Here is a 14,105-nt window from a genome sequence, read left to right on the forward strand (position 1 = left end):
CACGACAGTGTTGTACATGGCATCTAGGCCCTTTCTTCTATGCTACTGGTGCTTCCATTTTGGACCGTATCTTTGATTCTTCTCTCTCTGTCAATGGCGCAAACGGACATACACCCATATCACAGGGAAGCGGGCAAATTAATGGTGCCATCACGTGCCAACTACCCGCGCGCCTCACCCGCCATGTTTTCCCTCCACCCGTCACGTTTTCGCCCCTTTTTCCCACCAGCTGCCACGTTTTCCCGCTGCCCATGGCTATAAAAAGGTCATCGCCTCACTGTGCTGGCTCATATTCCCGCTGCCCCCAGCCTCCACATCCCTCCCTGTTCACACCATGTCAATTACCCCACGGCCGGACTGGGTGCCACTCTCGGAGGATGAAGAAGCGCATGGTGAGGTCACCCTCATCGCCGAAGAGGAGTGAGATCGTTGTGGCATGCTGAAGGTTGCGTAGGAGGATGAACTGATTCATCACATATGCATGTACCCCGTGCATATCATTCTCCATCGACGTGGTGGGGCACTCTAAGTCTGCGCTATGCCTCGGCGGCCTCCATAATATTACGGAGGGCGTGTTATGGTGGCTGCCAATGTGGCAACTCTGCTAGAGTTACTCTTAGTCAACTATAAACAAAATGTTACACATTAAATATCTTAGTCATCACTATATAGTATATACACTGATACTACTCTAATGCATAGCACAAAGGAATACTGATCAAATGCGATGGATAGATACACCATTGGAACCCAATAAAAAAAGTATAGCTTCACTTACCATCTTATGCTTTATGGACAATTACTATATAAGTAAATGTACATAGTTTCTTAGGAGTGATATGAAAAAATGACTTATTAGGCACTGACATGAGTATCGAAGGAGGAGTAAAAAGTAAGTGTTGATTACTAGAATGGAAGGTTTGAGAGTTTGTTGGTCATTAATTTATATATTATCTTTATAGAGACATTAAAGATGATGCCCCAATACGAGCGCCACCATGCTAGTTCTATTAAAAGTGATACAGCGAATGAGACCAAAATTTCTACATACAAGAATGGTCTACGAGATAGACAACAACAATGAAAGAAACATGACAAATATACAACAAAAAACACCTATGACTAGGTCGTTTGGGGCAAGGTCTTGAAGGAGATATGCTAATGCTCCGACATTGTCGATTACAATCCGTGAAGGTCAAGACATTAATTTTCATTCTGGATGCCGGATCAAACCAATTAAGACCAGAGAATCAGCAGAAAGACTTGATATTTTCTTTTGTATGATTTGTAGGACTCACTCATATATTCTGTTGAAACAGTCAAAGAACAACAACAGTAAAGTAGTTTTTTAGATTAATCACCAAAAGTAGTTCGTGTACCCTAAAAAAGGAAAATCAGTTTGAGCATAATTGGTAAAAAAAGAACTACAGTAAAGCAGCTAACCTTTTATGGATGTATCCATGTCTAAAACACGTGTAATTTGCAACGAGAGGGTTATGGAAAGAAAAAAACATGCACAAATATAATAATAAATACGAAGTACTTCCGCCGCCACCATGCTAGTTATATTGAGAAAGGTACAACACAATGAGACCAACGCATCTACTTACAAGCAGAGTACATGATGTAGAAAATAATGGCATAACCATGACAAATATGAGAAAAGAAACATACAGGTAAGTCGCCATTTCCTTTCTTTTCTTTTACGGCAAGGCCTTCAAGGAGGAGCTACGCCCTCCGATGTTGCCGGGTCCAACCTGTGAAGGCATGACAAAGGTTTTTGTTATGGATGTCGGGCCCAATCATTAAGGTCATAGCATCAACAAAAAGCGTTGATATTTTGTTTTAAAATTGCATAATTTATATAACTCACTCGTATAGCCTTTTCGTGTTGAGATGATGCAGGGGTGAAACAACTGATGAACAAGGTAATCTAGTATCAATGGTATTGTTATAGATCAATCAACAAAGTAGTTCATGTACCCTAGACAAAGCAAAAGTAGTTTGAGCATAAATGAAAAAACAAAAAATAATGGAAAGCAGCTAACCTGGAGCAGAAGATATGAGTAACATGTTTCCCCATAACTCATTTAATAAATTGCATCGGGGAGTCACTGAACTTCCACATATGTGTACCTTAGTGACAAATGTTGAAAATGGATGAGAAGCGTCAAAATGAGCATGCAAAGCGAAAGTGCTCTTTTGATCTCTGTGGAAACCATCTGGCTAGTTTTCCTCTCTCTGGAAACCATCATGGTGAGATATTAACACCACACCTAGCTATGCCTGGAATTAAAACTCAAAACTTGTCAGCTAGTCGAGCTGTGAAGAGCTCAGCCCATTTAACTTGAACTCGCGAGCTCCAGATTTTCCTCGTTAAGTGTGACTAACAAGCGAGCTAACGAGTTACTCCTTGGGACTCGATAAGCTTCGAGAGTTTCTGCTACAGTCCACAGGCTAGCCCACAACACATTAATTCCAATCCAATCTAAGTCCAGCCCAGCATTGCATCATACACCATATCAGACAGATTTTTCGTTTTGAGATGACTATATCAGATGTTGGATGTTTGCTGTGTGAAATTTGATGTTTGAACTCCCGTGTTAAAGGCTGATGTTGGTTGAAACATGAATGAATGTCTACCAAATATATTTGCGCATAATTATATTCGTATTGTCTTGCTGCTGTCCCTTCTTTTGTTCCATATCGCTTACAAATTTCTTAACAAGCATGGTGAGTTTAAGGAGCTAATAACTTACGAGCTTAAAGACAGGATTTTCGCTCGCTCTAGGTAACAAGTTTGTCGAGTTCAAGCTTAACATTCGAACTACACCTCTTGCTGAAGACATTGGGATACAATCATACAACAAGTAGCAAGGTATCCTTATTAGCACGCAAATTAAGGCTCAGAACAGTCAAACTGATATATATATCCTGTAGCACGCAAGCATGGAGAACAACCCTAGTCTAATAGCATTTTCACATGGCATTTGGTTACCAGGCTAAACCACTCATTCGATATTTCAAATCTGAATGCAGGCAACAGGAAAGTTCAGGTTCAGGAACATAACACAATATTGCAAACAGTCATTGATGCATTAGCTACTTGTTTCAGCCAGTACAAGCTAACATTAACATTTAAATGAAGCAAAGACACAATGACAGATCTTTTCTATGTGTGCGAAGGCACTTGTTATTAAAGTTCACTTACACATACAAAGTCCAAGAATCATGGATGTATAACTTGATCCTACTATTCCAAGTTCATTCATCTCAGCTTAATCTAACTGTAGTTTCGCGGCAGGGCCGGCAGAAACATAACAGACAGGGTATACGGTCAAGATAGTATTTGCTAACAGACAACAAAATTGCATTTGTGACTTTCACTGGTCCATAAGACGAAAGCTAAGCTTCTCATGCTGCTTGGAATGGTCACAACTCAATAACTGACGGTTGGACTCCACTGCTACCTTAACATCTTGTAACGAAGCTTGGTAGAACTGGCCTGATTCTGGAGGAAAGCCATGGTTCTGTCCACCATTCCATGAAGGACCTGCTCTTCCATTTGCTTGAGGTATCCTTGTTCCATTTCCTCTTGCTTTAGCGACATCCAAAGAAGACTTGAGCAAGCGAGTTAAATGTGAGTTCAACCCAGAATTCAGTACATGAGCAAACTCCAAGGATACATTCAGGCCTTGTGCTTGCAATCTGTGCTGAAGTACATTCCACAATGACCGAGTATCTGGCAACTCCTCATTATTAGAGCATGTTTCATAACTGTAAGAGGTAGAAGGCTGAGGAGTGTGAGCCTTTGGAATCCCCAACGGAATCCCCAACGGAGCTCTGATGGGGCTCCGACTTTGAACACACACTGGGCTACTGCGCACTTGCTCAACCTCCTCCCCATCTTCTACAGAGACAACTTCCAACAGAACCTTGCTCCCTGATGAAACAAACTCCAGGGTACTCTGTTGCTCCCTAGATCTCGGTATGTCGCAGGAGTTGCTCACTTCGCCTCCATGACCATGAGGCGCCTTCCCATGGGGACCAAGGGGGCTTGGCCTATCAGCGAACTTCCTATCCCTGCTAGTGATAGACCGCCCCATCTTCGCCGGCAGAGCGCCATTGCCCAGTGGCCCATTGGACACCATGCTAGTCTGTGAGTTACCGGTCACCGTCTGCTTACTAGGCGGTCCAAGGGACAAGGAAGCATTGCTGAGGATTGACCGAATGAGGAAATTATGAAGCTTGATATTTTCCTTGCCCAACACACTCAAGCAAATCTTGTCAAACTCATCCTTGTTGAGCTTAAAGCTCAGGAATTTCTTGAGGCTGTTGAAGTAGTGCTCGGCCCGCTGATGGCCCAGCTTCTTGGCGATCCGGGATTTCAGCTCCTGGGTGTCCACACGAGCGAATTTCTGACGAGTCTGCATCTTGGCTCACCACCTCCAAACCCAATCAACAGAAATGCAGGCGACCCCCGAAACCCAATCAAACAGCTTCACGGAGAGCAAACCCTAGACGACCGACGAACACCCAGCGCCTTCGCTAATCGCCGGCTAACCCTCGACAAACGGCAATAATCACACGAGGTCGGAAGAGCCCGCCTGCGAAATCAGACAACGAAGTTAAAAGAAATTCAGGCCACCTCGCTCGAGGATTGCTTCCCGATCCGGGAATCAGACGGGCGCGGCGAATCTGCGCGGAAGCCCAAATGGGGAATCCCTAATCGTGATCGAACGAGCTCGAATTTCGCGAATTTCAGAACGAAACGAGCGGGGTAAACAATTCGAGGCGAAATGGAACGAATTAGGGGGGCGATGCGCGGGGACACTAACCTGGAATCGGCGAGATCGAGCAGCTTGCTGCGAGGAAGAATTGGGGGATTAGACGGTGGGAAGAACGGGTGCTGTTTTGCGGCGGCCGCTCCCGGTGTTTCCCCAAATCATTGATTTTGGCTGCGGAGAAGAACTACAAGTGGTTCTTTGGAGGCGCCCACGCGCAAATGCTAACCCTACCCGCCGCGCTGCCCTGAGGGGCTGGTTTATATAACTGACCGGTGGGGCGACGGTGTTGGGCTCGGGGCGTGGGCTCCGATGTAAGCGAGGTGGGTGGGTATGGCGTTGGATGGAGAGCGGGGCAGTACTTTCGTGGGTCAACCGCACGTGCCGCGGGGAGGGTCATGTCATATCGTCACATCCGAGTCAAGCTTTGTGCCTCAGCTCCTCAAGGTTTCTCTGCCCTTTTTGCTCGAATGAACGGCAAGATTTGTGTTCCAACAGGTAGAGGTTGTGTGAGATTCGGTGATAGTATTTATGATTTCAATTTGGCGATATTTGTTAAACAGCGTTGGAGGCTTGTTGATAACAAACAATGGATCTTTATGTGCTAGTAGAGTGTTGCGGTCAAAATATTGTTCTTCACCCGACATAGTAAGTTGTGAATTGAAGAGAGGTACGTCGTAACTCTTATGTGTGGTAGATTATCTGGGACGGAATTCAAACCTTGAAAAAAGAGTGTATTTGGCGAGTGAAAAATGGATTGAAATAAACATATGGGATGACTGTTGGATCCCTAATAGCTCTTCTAGAAAAATTGTGACATATAAAGGTAACCGAGTTTTCACAAAAGTGAATGAACTTATGGACCCTGTGTGTGTTGGTTTTTTTTAAGCTAGAAATAGTAAGAAAGATTCCTATTGTGTTACATTAAACAAAAGAGTTTTCTTTACATTTGTACAATCCAAGAGGGGAGCCCTCAAGGATAAGAAGAAATTAAAGACAACAATATAAGAGCAAAAGTAACTACTACAACAGGTCAGGGGGCCAAGATGGAGAGGGACTCTCACAAAGATGAAGCAAGCAGGGTGATATATTCCCAAAGATGGGGATCAACTCTATATTTAAGCCAAACAAGACCAGCTTTAATCCTTTCCTGCCAAACTCTAGTTGTTGGATTTATGTGCGTGAATATACCTTCCAAATATTCCAGGCAACAATACCAATATTATCAAAGAAGAGCTCTCCAGTGAAAACCAGCTTGGCAGATTGGATAGCCTCAATCTGAAACAGACTCGGATTCCAATGAGTGCCAACGTTGGCCCAACCCCCAACACTGAAAAGGCAAGAAAAATTAAGATGATCAATGGTACCCTCAGTTCCAGAATTACAGAGCACACAATTGAAGGAGTTACCAATATTTGTGGTGAGTGGGATGAGAACTTGATCTAGGAGAATTTTTGCCATATTAGTGTGGAGTGCATGCTCCAAATTTCCATTCATCAATAGAAGAGTGAGGACTACTACCCTCGTCTGGGTTTATTAGTCCCCTTCATATTTTGTGATGAATTTTGACCTTAGATTTGATTAGCAAAATATAAGTTATATACCATAAAAATTATATAGGTAGATTTGTATTTGAAATAAGTTTCCAATGATATTATTTTTGTTACATATAAATATATGCTAGTCAAATATATGGTCTGACCCAAAATTCAAATGGGAGTAATAAACCCGGACATGGGTAGTATGTTGCATGGCACTTAACTAAAAATGGTGTATTCACCGTTGGATCATCCTACTATAAGCAATGGGAAGACTGTTATACGAATAGCATCACAAAAATTGTTGGGCATAGCGGATCATCGCCTCATCTGGTATGGAAAATGTTGTGGAGCCTAAAATTGTGAGGTAAAGTTAAATTTTTCTTATGGCATTGTTTGCATAGTCTTATCCCATGCATGTGCACCCTTGCAAACAGCAATATATCTACTACTGGCCAGTGTTCAGTGTGCAAAGTGGGAGCAGAATGTATTGGTCAGGCATTGTTCAAATTTGTGCGAGCAAGAGAAGTTTGGAGAGATCTCGGATACATGAAATCATAGAAGATGCTATGCGTGTTGATGGATATGGGGCACATGTGCTTCATTGTCTGCTATGTGATGTTGCGCATCAGTACATTTATACGAAACATATTGAATTTCAAGAGTTTTGTTGCTAGTACATATGGTGGCAGGGTAGCTTGATCCCTCAAGAGGAGGTTGTGTGTTCCAAAGTTAGAGGTGGCGTGGGATTCTGTGGTATTCATAGTTTCAATTGGCGATGTTAGCTAAATATAGTGTTGGCGGTTGATTGATAACTATGAATCTTTATGTGCTAGAGTGTTGCGATCAAAATAGTATCCTTTAGATGACATACTAAGCTGTGAATTGAAGAAGGGTTCGCCGTATGTGTGGGAAGAGTATCTGGGCATGAATACATACTTTAAAAAGAAGGTATATGTTTGGCGAGTGGGAAATGGATCGAATATAAACATACGGGATGACTACAGGATCCCTAATAGCTCTTCTAGAAAAATTACGACAGTTCACGATAACAGGATTTTGATAAAAGTTGTAGGGCTTGTGTTAGTGTCTGGAGAGTGGGATGAGAAAGTGAACCGGGAGATTTTTTTGGCATGTTGATGCGGAGCGCATGCTTCAACTTCCCATCCATGAACATGAGACTGGGGACTATGTTGCATGGCACCTAACTAAAACGGTGTATTCACCGTTAGATCAGGCTATTATAGGCAAGGGGGAGACTGTTATTTGAATAGTAGTACACATTCTGTTGGTCATGGCGGGTCATCTCCTCATCCGGTATGAAAAAATATTATGGAGCCTAAAACTGCCAGGTAAAGCTAAAATTTTCTTATGGTGTTGTTTTCATAATGTTATTCTATGCATATCCATCCATGCAAACTATCATATATGTATTACTGAGGACCACTACCAAGTGTGCAAAGTGGAAGCAGAATATATTAATCATGCTTTTTTTAAAATGTGAGTGAGCAAGAGAAAGTTTGGAGAGCTCTTAGATAAGATGAAATCATATAAGATGCCCAAGTATGGTATAAAAAGTCAAATAGGATATCCTTCAAACCGAAATTTAATGTGTGAGGACCTTGCCTCTTTTAAGGAAGGCTATATACCATACCGTAAGGTGATGAATCATAGAAGTCGGGCCAACTTTAGTTTCCACTTTCCAAAGTTGCAAAGTAGACAATATTACTTTGCCAATGTTTGCATCACCTTACCACAGTAGATTGACACTAGCAATGTAGTTCATTGAAGGAACTATTTTTGCCTTACTTAATTACTACTACCTACATGCGGTACTACTTAGTAGTACCAACTTACTAGTGCTTACTTTATAATTTGAAGTCATCCGAGGGTCGGATAATTTATTTATTTATATGAAATTAGAGGAACAAGTACCATCTTCTTCAAGATTAACTTGAAATGGTTGGTCAAGTCTAATTTGAAATGGGAATGCAAGAATTGATTTTAAATCCACTACATTAGCTAATGAGATTTAGCATATTATGACCATTGGACCTTTTGATAGCGCTGAGTTGTTACTATCATCTTTCGGTTATCTCCAAAACTCCGTTCCATGATTTTCTGTCAAGAAGACTTGCGCCGAAAGGAAAGGAGACATCACAGTGGATTCACAACTAAAGGCGTCGAGGTTGCACCTACATATAACCTAATTCTATTATGGCTGCGCTCCGGCTTCATTCAACTGTTGCAAGAGAAACTAATTAGTATTCTTGAATTCGCTTGATACTTATAGCAGTCATTTACGGCACTACTTAGTTCTAGCTAGCCGCTCTCAGGAGATAATGGAAAAATTGAGCATAAAAACCCGGCTACATTCTTGGGTAGTACATGTGTGCTAGTAGATATGGGTACATGTGCTTGAGTTTATGCTATGTGATGTTGCCCATCAGTACACTTATATGGAGTCGATTGAATTTGCATAGTGTTTTGTTGTTACATGTTGGTATGTATGGTGGCAGTGTAGGCTAGTCACTAAAGAGGAGGGTGTGCAGTCTCCTTTGCCTACTGCTCATGCAATTCAAGTCATTGCATTAAACTTCGATCGTGTGGCTAGGAAACCAGCGTCTACTACTAGTCTGAATCGCTAGAATAAACCCTTGGCGGGACAACATGCTTTGAATGCCTCATTCTCAGAAGAGGATCACTTAGGCTATTGTGGTGTAGTACGTTGTCCGAGGTCATGGAGGTATGTTGATTGGAGCCTCGACAACAAAAGTAGAACATGTTGTGCATGTTGTCTTGATGGAACCATCAACATTATTGGAAGGGTTGGAGCTTACACAATGTATGCGGTGCAACAACATAATTATAAAGATGGATAACATAGTTGTTGGGGAAGCACTTAACTTAAGTCGTGGACATTTGATGGTGGTTGCTCTGATTCTTTATAATTGTTGAAGGGCTTTAAAACACTTGGGGAAGGTTCTTATTTAACATTGTAATGGAGAGTCTAATATGGTAGCACATGTGCTAGCTCAGGAAGGGCGTGATAATCCTCCTTCCTTATGGTTTGATTCGCCCCTTGATTTTATTGCTAGGTTTTTAGTGGAAGATGTAAGTGTTATTGATATTAATAAAGCTAGCCATGAAAGTTTTCTCATAAACAAGAGAGGAATAAACGACAAGATTGTTCATCCATCTCTGCAAAATCTCTCCACAAAATCTAGTTCCTTTTTGTTTCTTATTTATCATTATACACCCTGAAATATCAAGGATGTTTCTAAGGGAGAGCATATTTAAAGTTCATTGGTTCAAACTATCGCAACATAATGTTAGCCGCTGTGTTGGCCTTGGGCGCGGCAGGTTTTGACAAACTTGATTGTCCCTATATCGCTCTTGCGGTGGCCCATGAGCAAACCCTAGCTGTCGCCACTCCACTCCTTCACTCCTCCCCTCGCCATTGTCGTAGGGTATTGGTGTCCTAAGCGCGCGCAGTGATGGTGGGCGGGACCTTTTTGTTGGCCTCGGGTGTGGGAGTCCGATGGTGCGGGGCCCTCTTCTCAGCCGGATGCGGGGCCTCGTTAGGTGGCACGGGTCGCTGGCGGCGGGAACGGGCGTGCGGTTGTCACTGGCGGGTGGCAGGGCTATGGAACTTGGAGATGCTCCTATTCTTTGCTTGGTCCGCGCATCAGTCAGCTGGGTTCTGGCACCCAGATCTAATGCCCGTAGCAGAAGGTGGATCCGCTCAATCAGTGGCTACCTAGGTGTGCAACTAGGTGGTGAGGGCGGGTTTGATGGTGGTGGTTGCAGCTAGTGGGAATGGGTTTGGTGGAGGGGACAAGAGATGTGATTGCTGGAGGTGGTTCGATTCTGCACCGGTCGATGGCTGCATGGAGCACGGATCTGGGCTGTCTCTCGATGGTGCTCCTCTCATGCATTCTTCTTGGCGATGTTACACCTAGGGGTTGGCGCCGGTGGAGGTTGTGGAGCTATTGGTTCGACTTCATGGATCGATCATCCTCCATTGGCGGTAGTTCAAGAGGTGAGAGGATGCGTCCGTAGGAGGTAGTCTTTTGGATCTGGTTAGGATGCTTAACATGCTTTGAAGGGCAGTGGTGAGGTCTCACACTCATGTTCTTGCTAGACTCGGCGATTAGCATTCTTCGAGGAGGTCTTGAATGCGAATGCTTCAGGAAAAAGCCTCTAAGGACCTAGTCAGTAACGATAATGGTGACGCCTTCGGGTGCCACTTCCCTTCTTGAAGGTGTCATTGTGAACCTTCATAGCATGTTTTGTGGTGTGCTTTGGGTGAAAGCCTCATATCAATCTCTGGATCTGACCATGGTGGGTCCTTCGACATCTTTTCCCTCTTGGGGCGTTGTATTGGAGACATGGATTCGTTGTTGGTTGCTTGGTGGCTCGGTTGGAGCGTGGATGGTTTGTTGGGGTGTCTGGTGGCGGTGGTGGTGGAAGTGATATCTATGACAACATTCATTGCTTTGTTCATCTTGGAGATGTTGGCCGGGCTCTCTCTTGGGTGTTTGTGGTGGCGATGATGTCTCAGATTATTGTTCCCTTCAAAAACACTTGCCCCTTCATTGCCTTGCATAGTGATCTTGTTCTCTCTCTCTATCTGCGATGGTGGCCCATGGTTTCCTAGAGGCGGTGTAGGGGTTGTCTCAGTGGATCATGGCCCTTCAACATAGTTTGAGAATTTTTTTTCACGGCATGAATAGGCCATGGGAAGCCCTTCGACAATGGATGCGACTCTCCTAGCTCTTCAAGGTTCAATGTGATCGCAAGACAAGCAAACGACTTCTTCTCTGCGTCATCTTAGTGCCGAATTTCCTTTCGACTAATCCAACAATGCTAGCCCCTCCTCTTCTTGGTCCATCTAGTGGTGATGGGTTCTAACTTCTTGGTGGCGACTTCTTGTCGTAGATCATTTTTGGTTTCTCCCAATTTTTGCATCCTCTTTATTGTGTGTGTCGAATGCTAAATGTTGTAGTCATTGTGTTGTATCCTTCTATCTTTTAAAAATAATGAAAATGTTCAGGCTGGTTTTGCCCATCGTAGTCACTGTAAGAAAATACATAATCGATAGATTTACACATCTGTCTTAAGTATCAGGATCATTCATCTAAAAAATTATTCTTGGACCAACCTAATAGCCAGGTGTTTTCAATTTTTTTTCCAAATATTTCATCATTTTCCCTATTTATGTTGCTTTTTCTTTCATTCCCAATCAATATTTCTTCTTCATCTTGATTATTGTTTATTATTTTTTTCCATTTTTCTTTTTCACCCTTTTACTACCTTATTTTTGTTTACTTATTTTCCTTTTATTTTGACGACCCTATATGAATATGTTTTCCATAAATGCACGCACGTTTTCTCGAAAGTTTTCAAACTTTCATTTTCCATTAGATAAAAAATTGCTTTAAAAATTACCAAGATGTTCCTTTCAAATACTGGAACTTTTCTTTTGATAATGATAAACATTTGTTTTCAAATACATGACCATTTCAGTAGATATAATTGTACAAAAATAGTGTTATGGTTCTATGAGGATAGTTCTAGAATGATATGGTGATATTGCATTTAAAATATATGACCATATCTTTTGAACTATATGAATAATTTTGCTATGATAGTAAATTTTATGTATTATTTTTAAAATTGATTTTAATAAAAGAATTAAGAAATAAACAAAACATATGTGTTAAGGGTAGCGCTAGTGGTCGGCCCATTCAGCGTGATATTTAGTCAAGGTCGAAATAAGAAAGAAGAATCCTATGGAAATAACATGCAATAAGGATTGGTCCTATTCAAGGGGATCCTTAAATACCCCATTTCATAAATCAAAACAATCTGGACTTTTCAAACATTAGAGCTTCCCTCTCGCTAGGACTCGTTTGGTACTAGTGGTTTAGGAGAGTATTCTCGGGATTTGCCACGTTGATCCCTGCTTGCTCTCTCATAAGAGTGGTTGGTAACCTCCAAGTTTAAGGATGATCTAACCTAGCAATAAGTATTTCACTCGATTGAGATCCAAGGTCTATTGTCAAACCAGTAGGAATTTGGTCTGCAGCTACTAATGATATGTACTTGCACACCAAACACAGAACAATATTACCCCCAATGATTCAAGAAAGTTGTCAAGCTTCTTGTCCTGCTAGTGACAAGGGTATGTATGGTATGGTAGGAATTGATAAATAGATAAAATAGTAAAAGGAGTACATGAAAGAAAGTAAATTATAACAACAATTGCAATTAAAGGGAAATAGACTTGGGGCCATAGCATCACTAGAGGCATCTCTCCAAGCAAAATAAATATGTTGTGGTGAAAAAATTAAAGTTGGTCGGCGACTAAATTGCAGTATTTATATTTATGACTATGATTATTCATGGCACAATCTTGTATAGGCATGAGATATGTGATTAGACCGTTATTCAACTGCATCTACAACTAATATTTCACCCAAAGACCGCTATCTGAATGCATCTGGAGCATAGTCTTTATTTCCAAGAAAAATTTAGCGAGAAAAAAAGTTTTAAGATAAACACAGGGGCTCGGATTTTTGGAAGGAACTCAACTCCATAGAACTAAATTTGATTGCCTTGGTGGTACCTACTGATAGAGTTTATTTAGGAATGAATATTTGTGGTAATCGAGGTTATGCCAAAGTTTGTCCGCAATTTAAAATCATGGCACTTCTGCTTTGTTAAGGCATATCTCTCTCGATGTAGTTTTGGTGATTGATGACAACATGTTTGCGGACTAACCGTGTGCTTTGAGCATTTCAGCGATTCATCCTTTGGCACGAGACGATTTCTTTCCCCTCGGAGTGTTTTTATGACGGTGTAGCTCTTTCGTCTCTTGTTTGGTGGACTAGTTTCGTAGGAGTCACCGTACTATCAAGAGGGGGTCCGCTTTGGTAAGGCTAGGGTGGAATCATCACGCACACTTCCGTTTCACACCCGCTGGGACTTCCTGCGTCGTTGGAGGTTTGATTCCCTGCTGAATGGGCAGTCTTTGGCCCCAGCGATAGTAGCGCTTGAGGGTCCTCAGTGGTAGTACCGCTGCGGTACCAGGCCACTACCGCCTCGACTAGAGGGGGGCGCATCTTGTGTCGGGTTGAGCGGCACTTGCAGCGGTAGTAGGTGTGGTAATACCGCTCGAGAGAGGTAGTACCGCCCTACCACCGCGGCAGTACCGCACTGGGCACGGTCCCTCCTCTATCTTCAAGCCCTCCCAGGCTGGGCGGTAGTATCGCAAGGGGGAGCGGTAGTACCGCTGGGTCCAGCGGTAGTACCGCTGCCCCCTGTGGTAGTACTGCCCTCTGCTGGGCTGTTTTGGGGGTAACGGTTGGATGGGGTCCTTTAGTATAAAAGGGGGTCCCCTTCTTCCTCGTTGACCTACCTCTTCTCCCATAAGCTCCATCAATGCTCCGAGCTCCATTTTCGCCCGATCTCTCTCCCTAGCCAATCAAACTTGTTGATTTGCTCGGGAGTGGTTGAGAAGGCCCCGATCTACACTTCCACCAAGAGAAATTTGATTCTGCCACCTATCCCTAGAGGATCTTGTTACTCTTGGGTGTTTGAGCACCCTAGACGGTTGAGGTCACCACTGAGCCATAGTCCATTGTGGTGAAGCTTCGTGGTGTTGTTGGGAGCCTCCGATTAAGTTGTGGAGATTGCCCCAACCTTGTTTGTAAAGGTCCGGTCGCCGCCTCCAAGGGCACCAATAGTGGAATCACTACATATCGCATTGTGTGAGGGC

The 14,105-nt window shown here is 42.9% G+C and overlaps 1 protein-coding gene and 1 long non-coding RNA gene across 2 annotated transcripts; both read right to left on the reverse strand.

The window, feature by feature from the left end:
- Nucleotides 1-1,407: 1,407 nt before the first annotated feature.
- LOC119289102 lies at nt 1,408-2,229 on the reverse strand. Its single transcript, XR_005141424.1, has 3 exons — nt 2,049-2,229; nt 1,874-1,916; nt 1,408-1,757 (listed from the first exon to the last, which is right to left on the reverse strand). It is a non-coding gene; the product is annotated as an uncharacterized LOC119289102 (long non-coding RNA).
- A 914-nt stretch (nt 2,230-3,143) lies between these two features.
- LOC119286660 lies at nt 3,144-5,020 on the reverse strand. Its single transcript, XM_037566072.1, has 2 exons — nt 4,839-5,020; nt 3,144-4,607 (listed from the first exon to the last, which is right to left on the reverse strand). The coding sequence occupies exon 2, from the start codon at nt 4,431-4,433 to the stop codon at nt 3,384-3,386; it is 1,050 nt and encodes a 349-aa protein (XP_037421969.1). The 5' UTR covers nt 4,434-4,607; nt 4,839-5,020; the 3' UTR covers nt 3,144-3,383.
- Between the last annotated feature and the right edge of the window lie 9,085 nt (nt 5,021-14,105).

The sequence above is a fragment of the Triticum dicoccoides genome, chromosome 4A (assembly GCF_002162155.2).
Source record: "Triticum dicoccoides isolate Atlit2015 ecotype Zavitan chromosome 4A, WEW_v2.0, whole genome shotgun sequence".
NCBI lineage: Eukaryota > Viridiplantae > Streptophyta > Magnoliopsida > Poales > Poaceae > Triticum > Triticum dicoccoides.

What these genes read in the sequence shown, in the direction of transcription:
- LOC119286660 (XM_037566072.1), bottom strand. Translation starts at nt 4,433, where the DNA reads ATGCAGACTCGTCAGAAATTCGCTCGTGTGGACACCCAGGAGCTGAAA.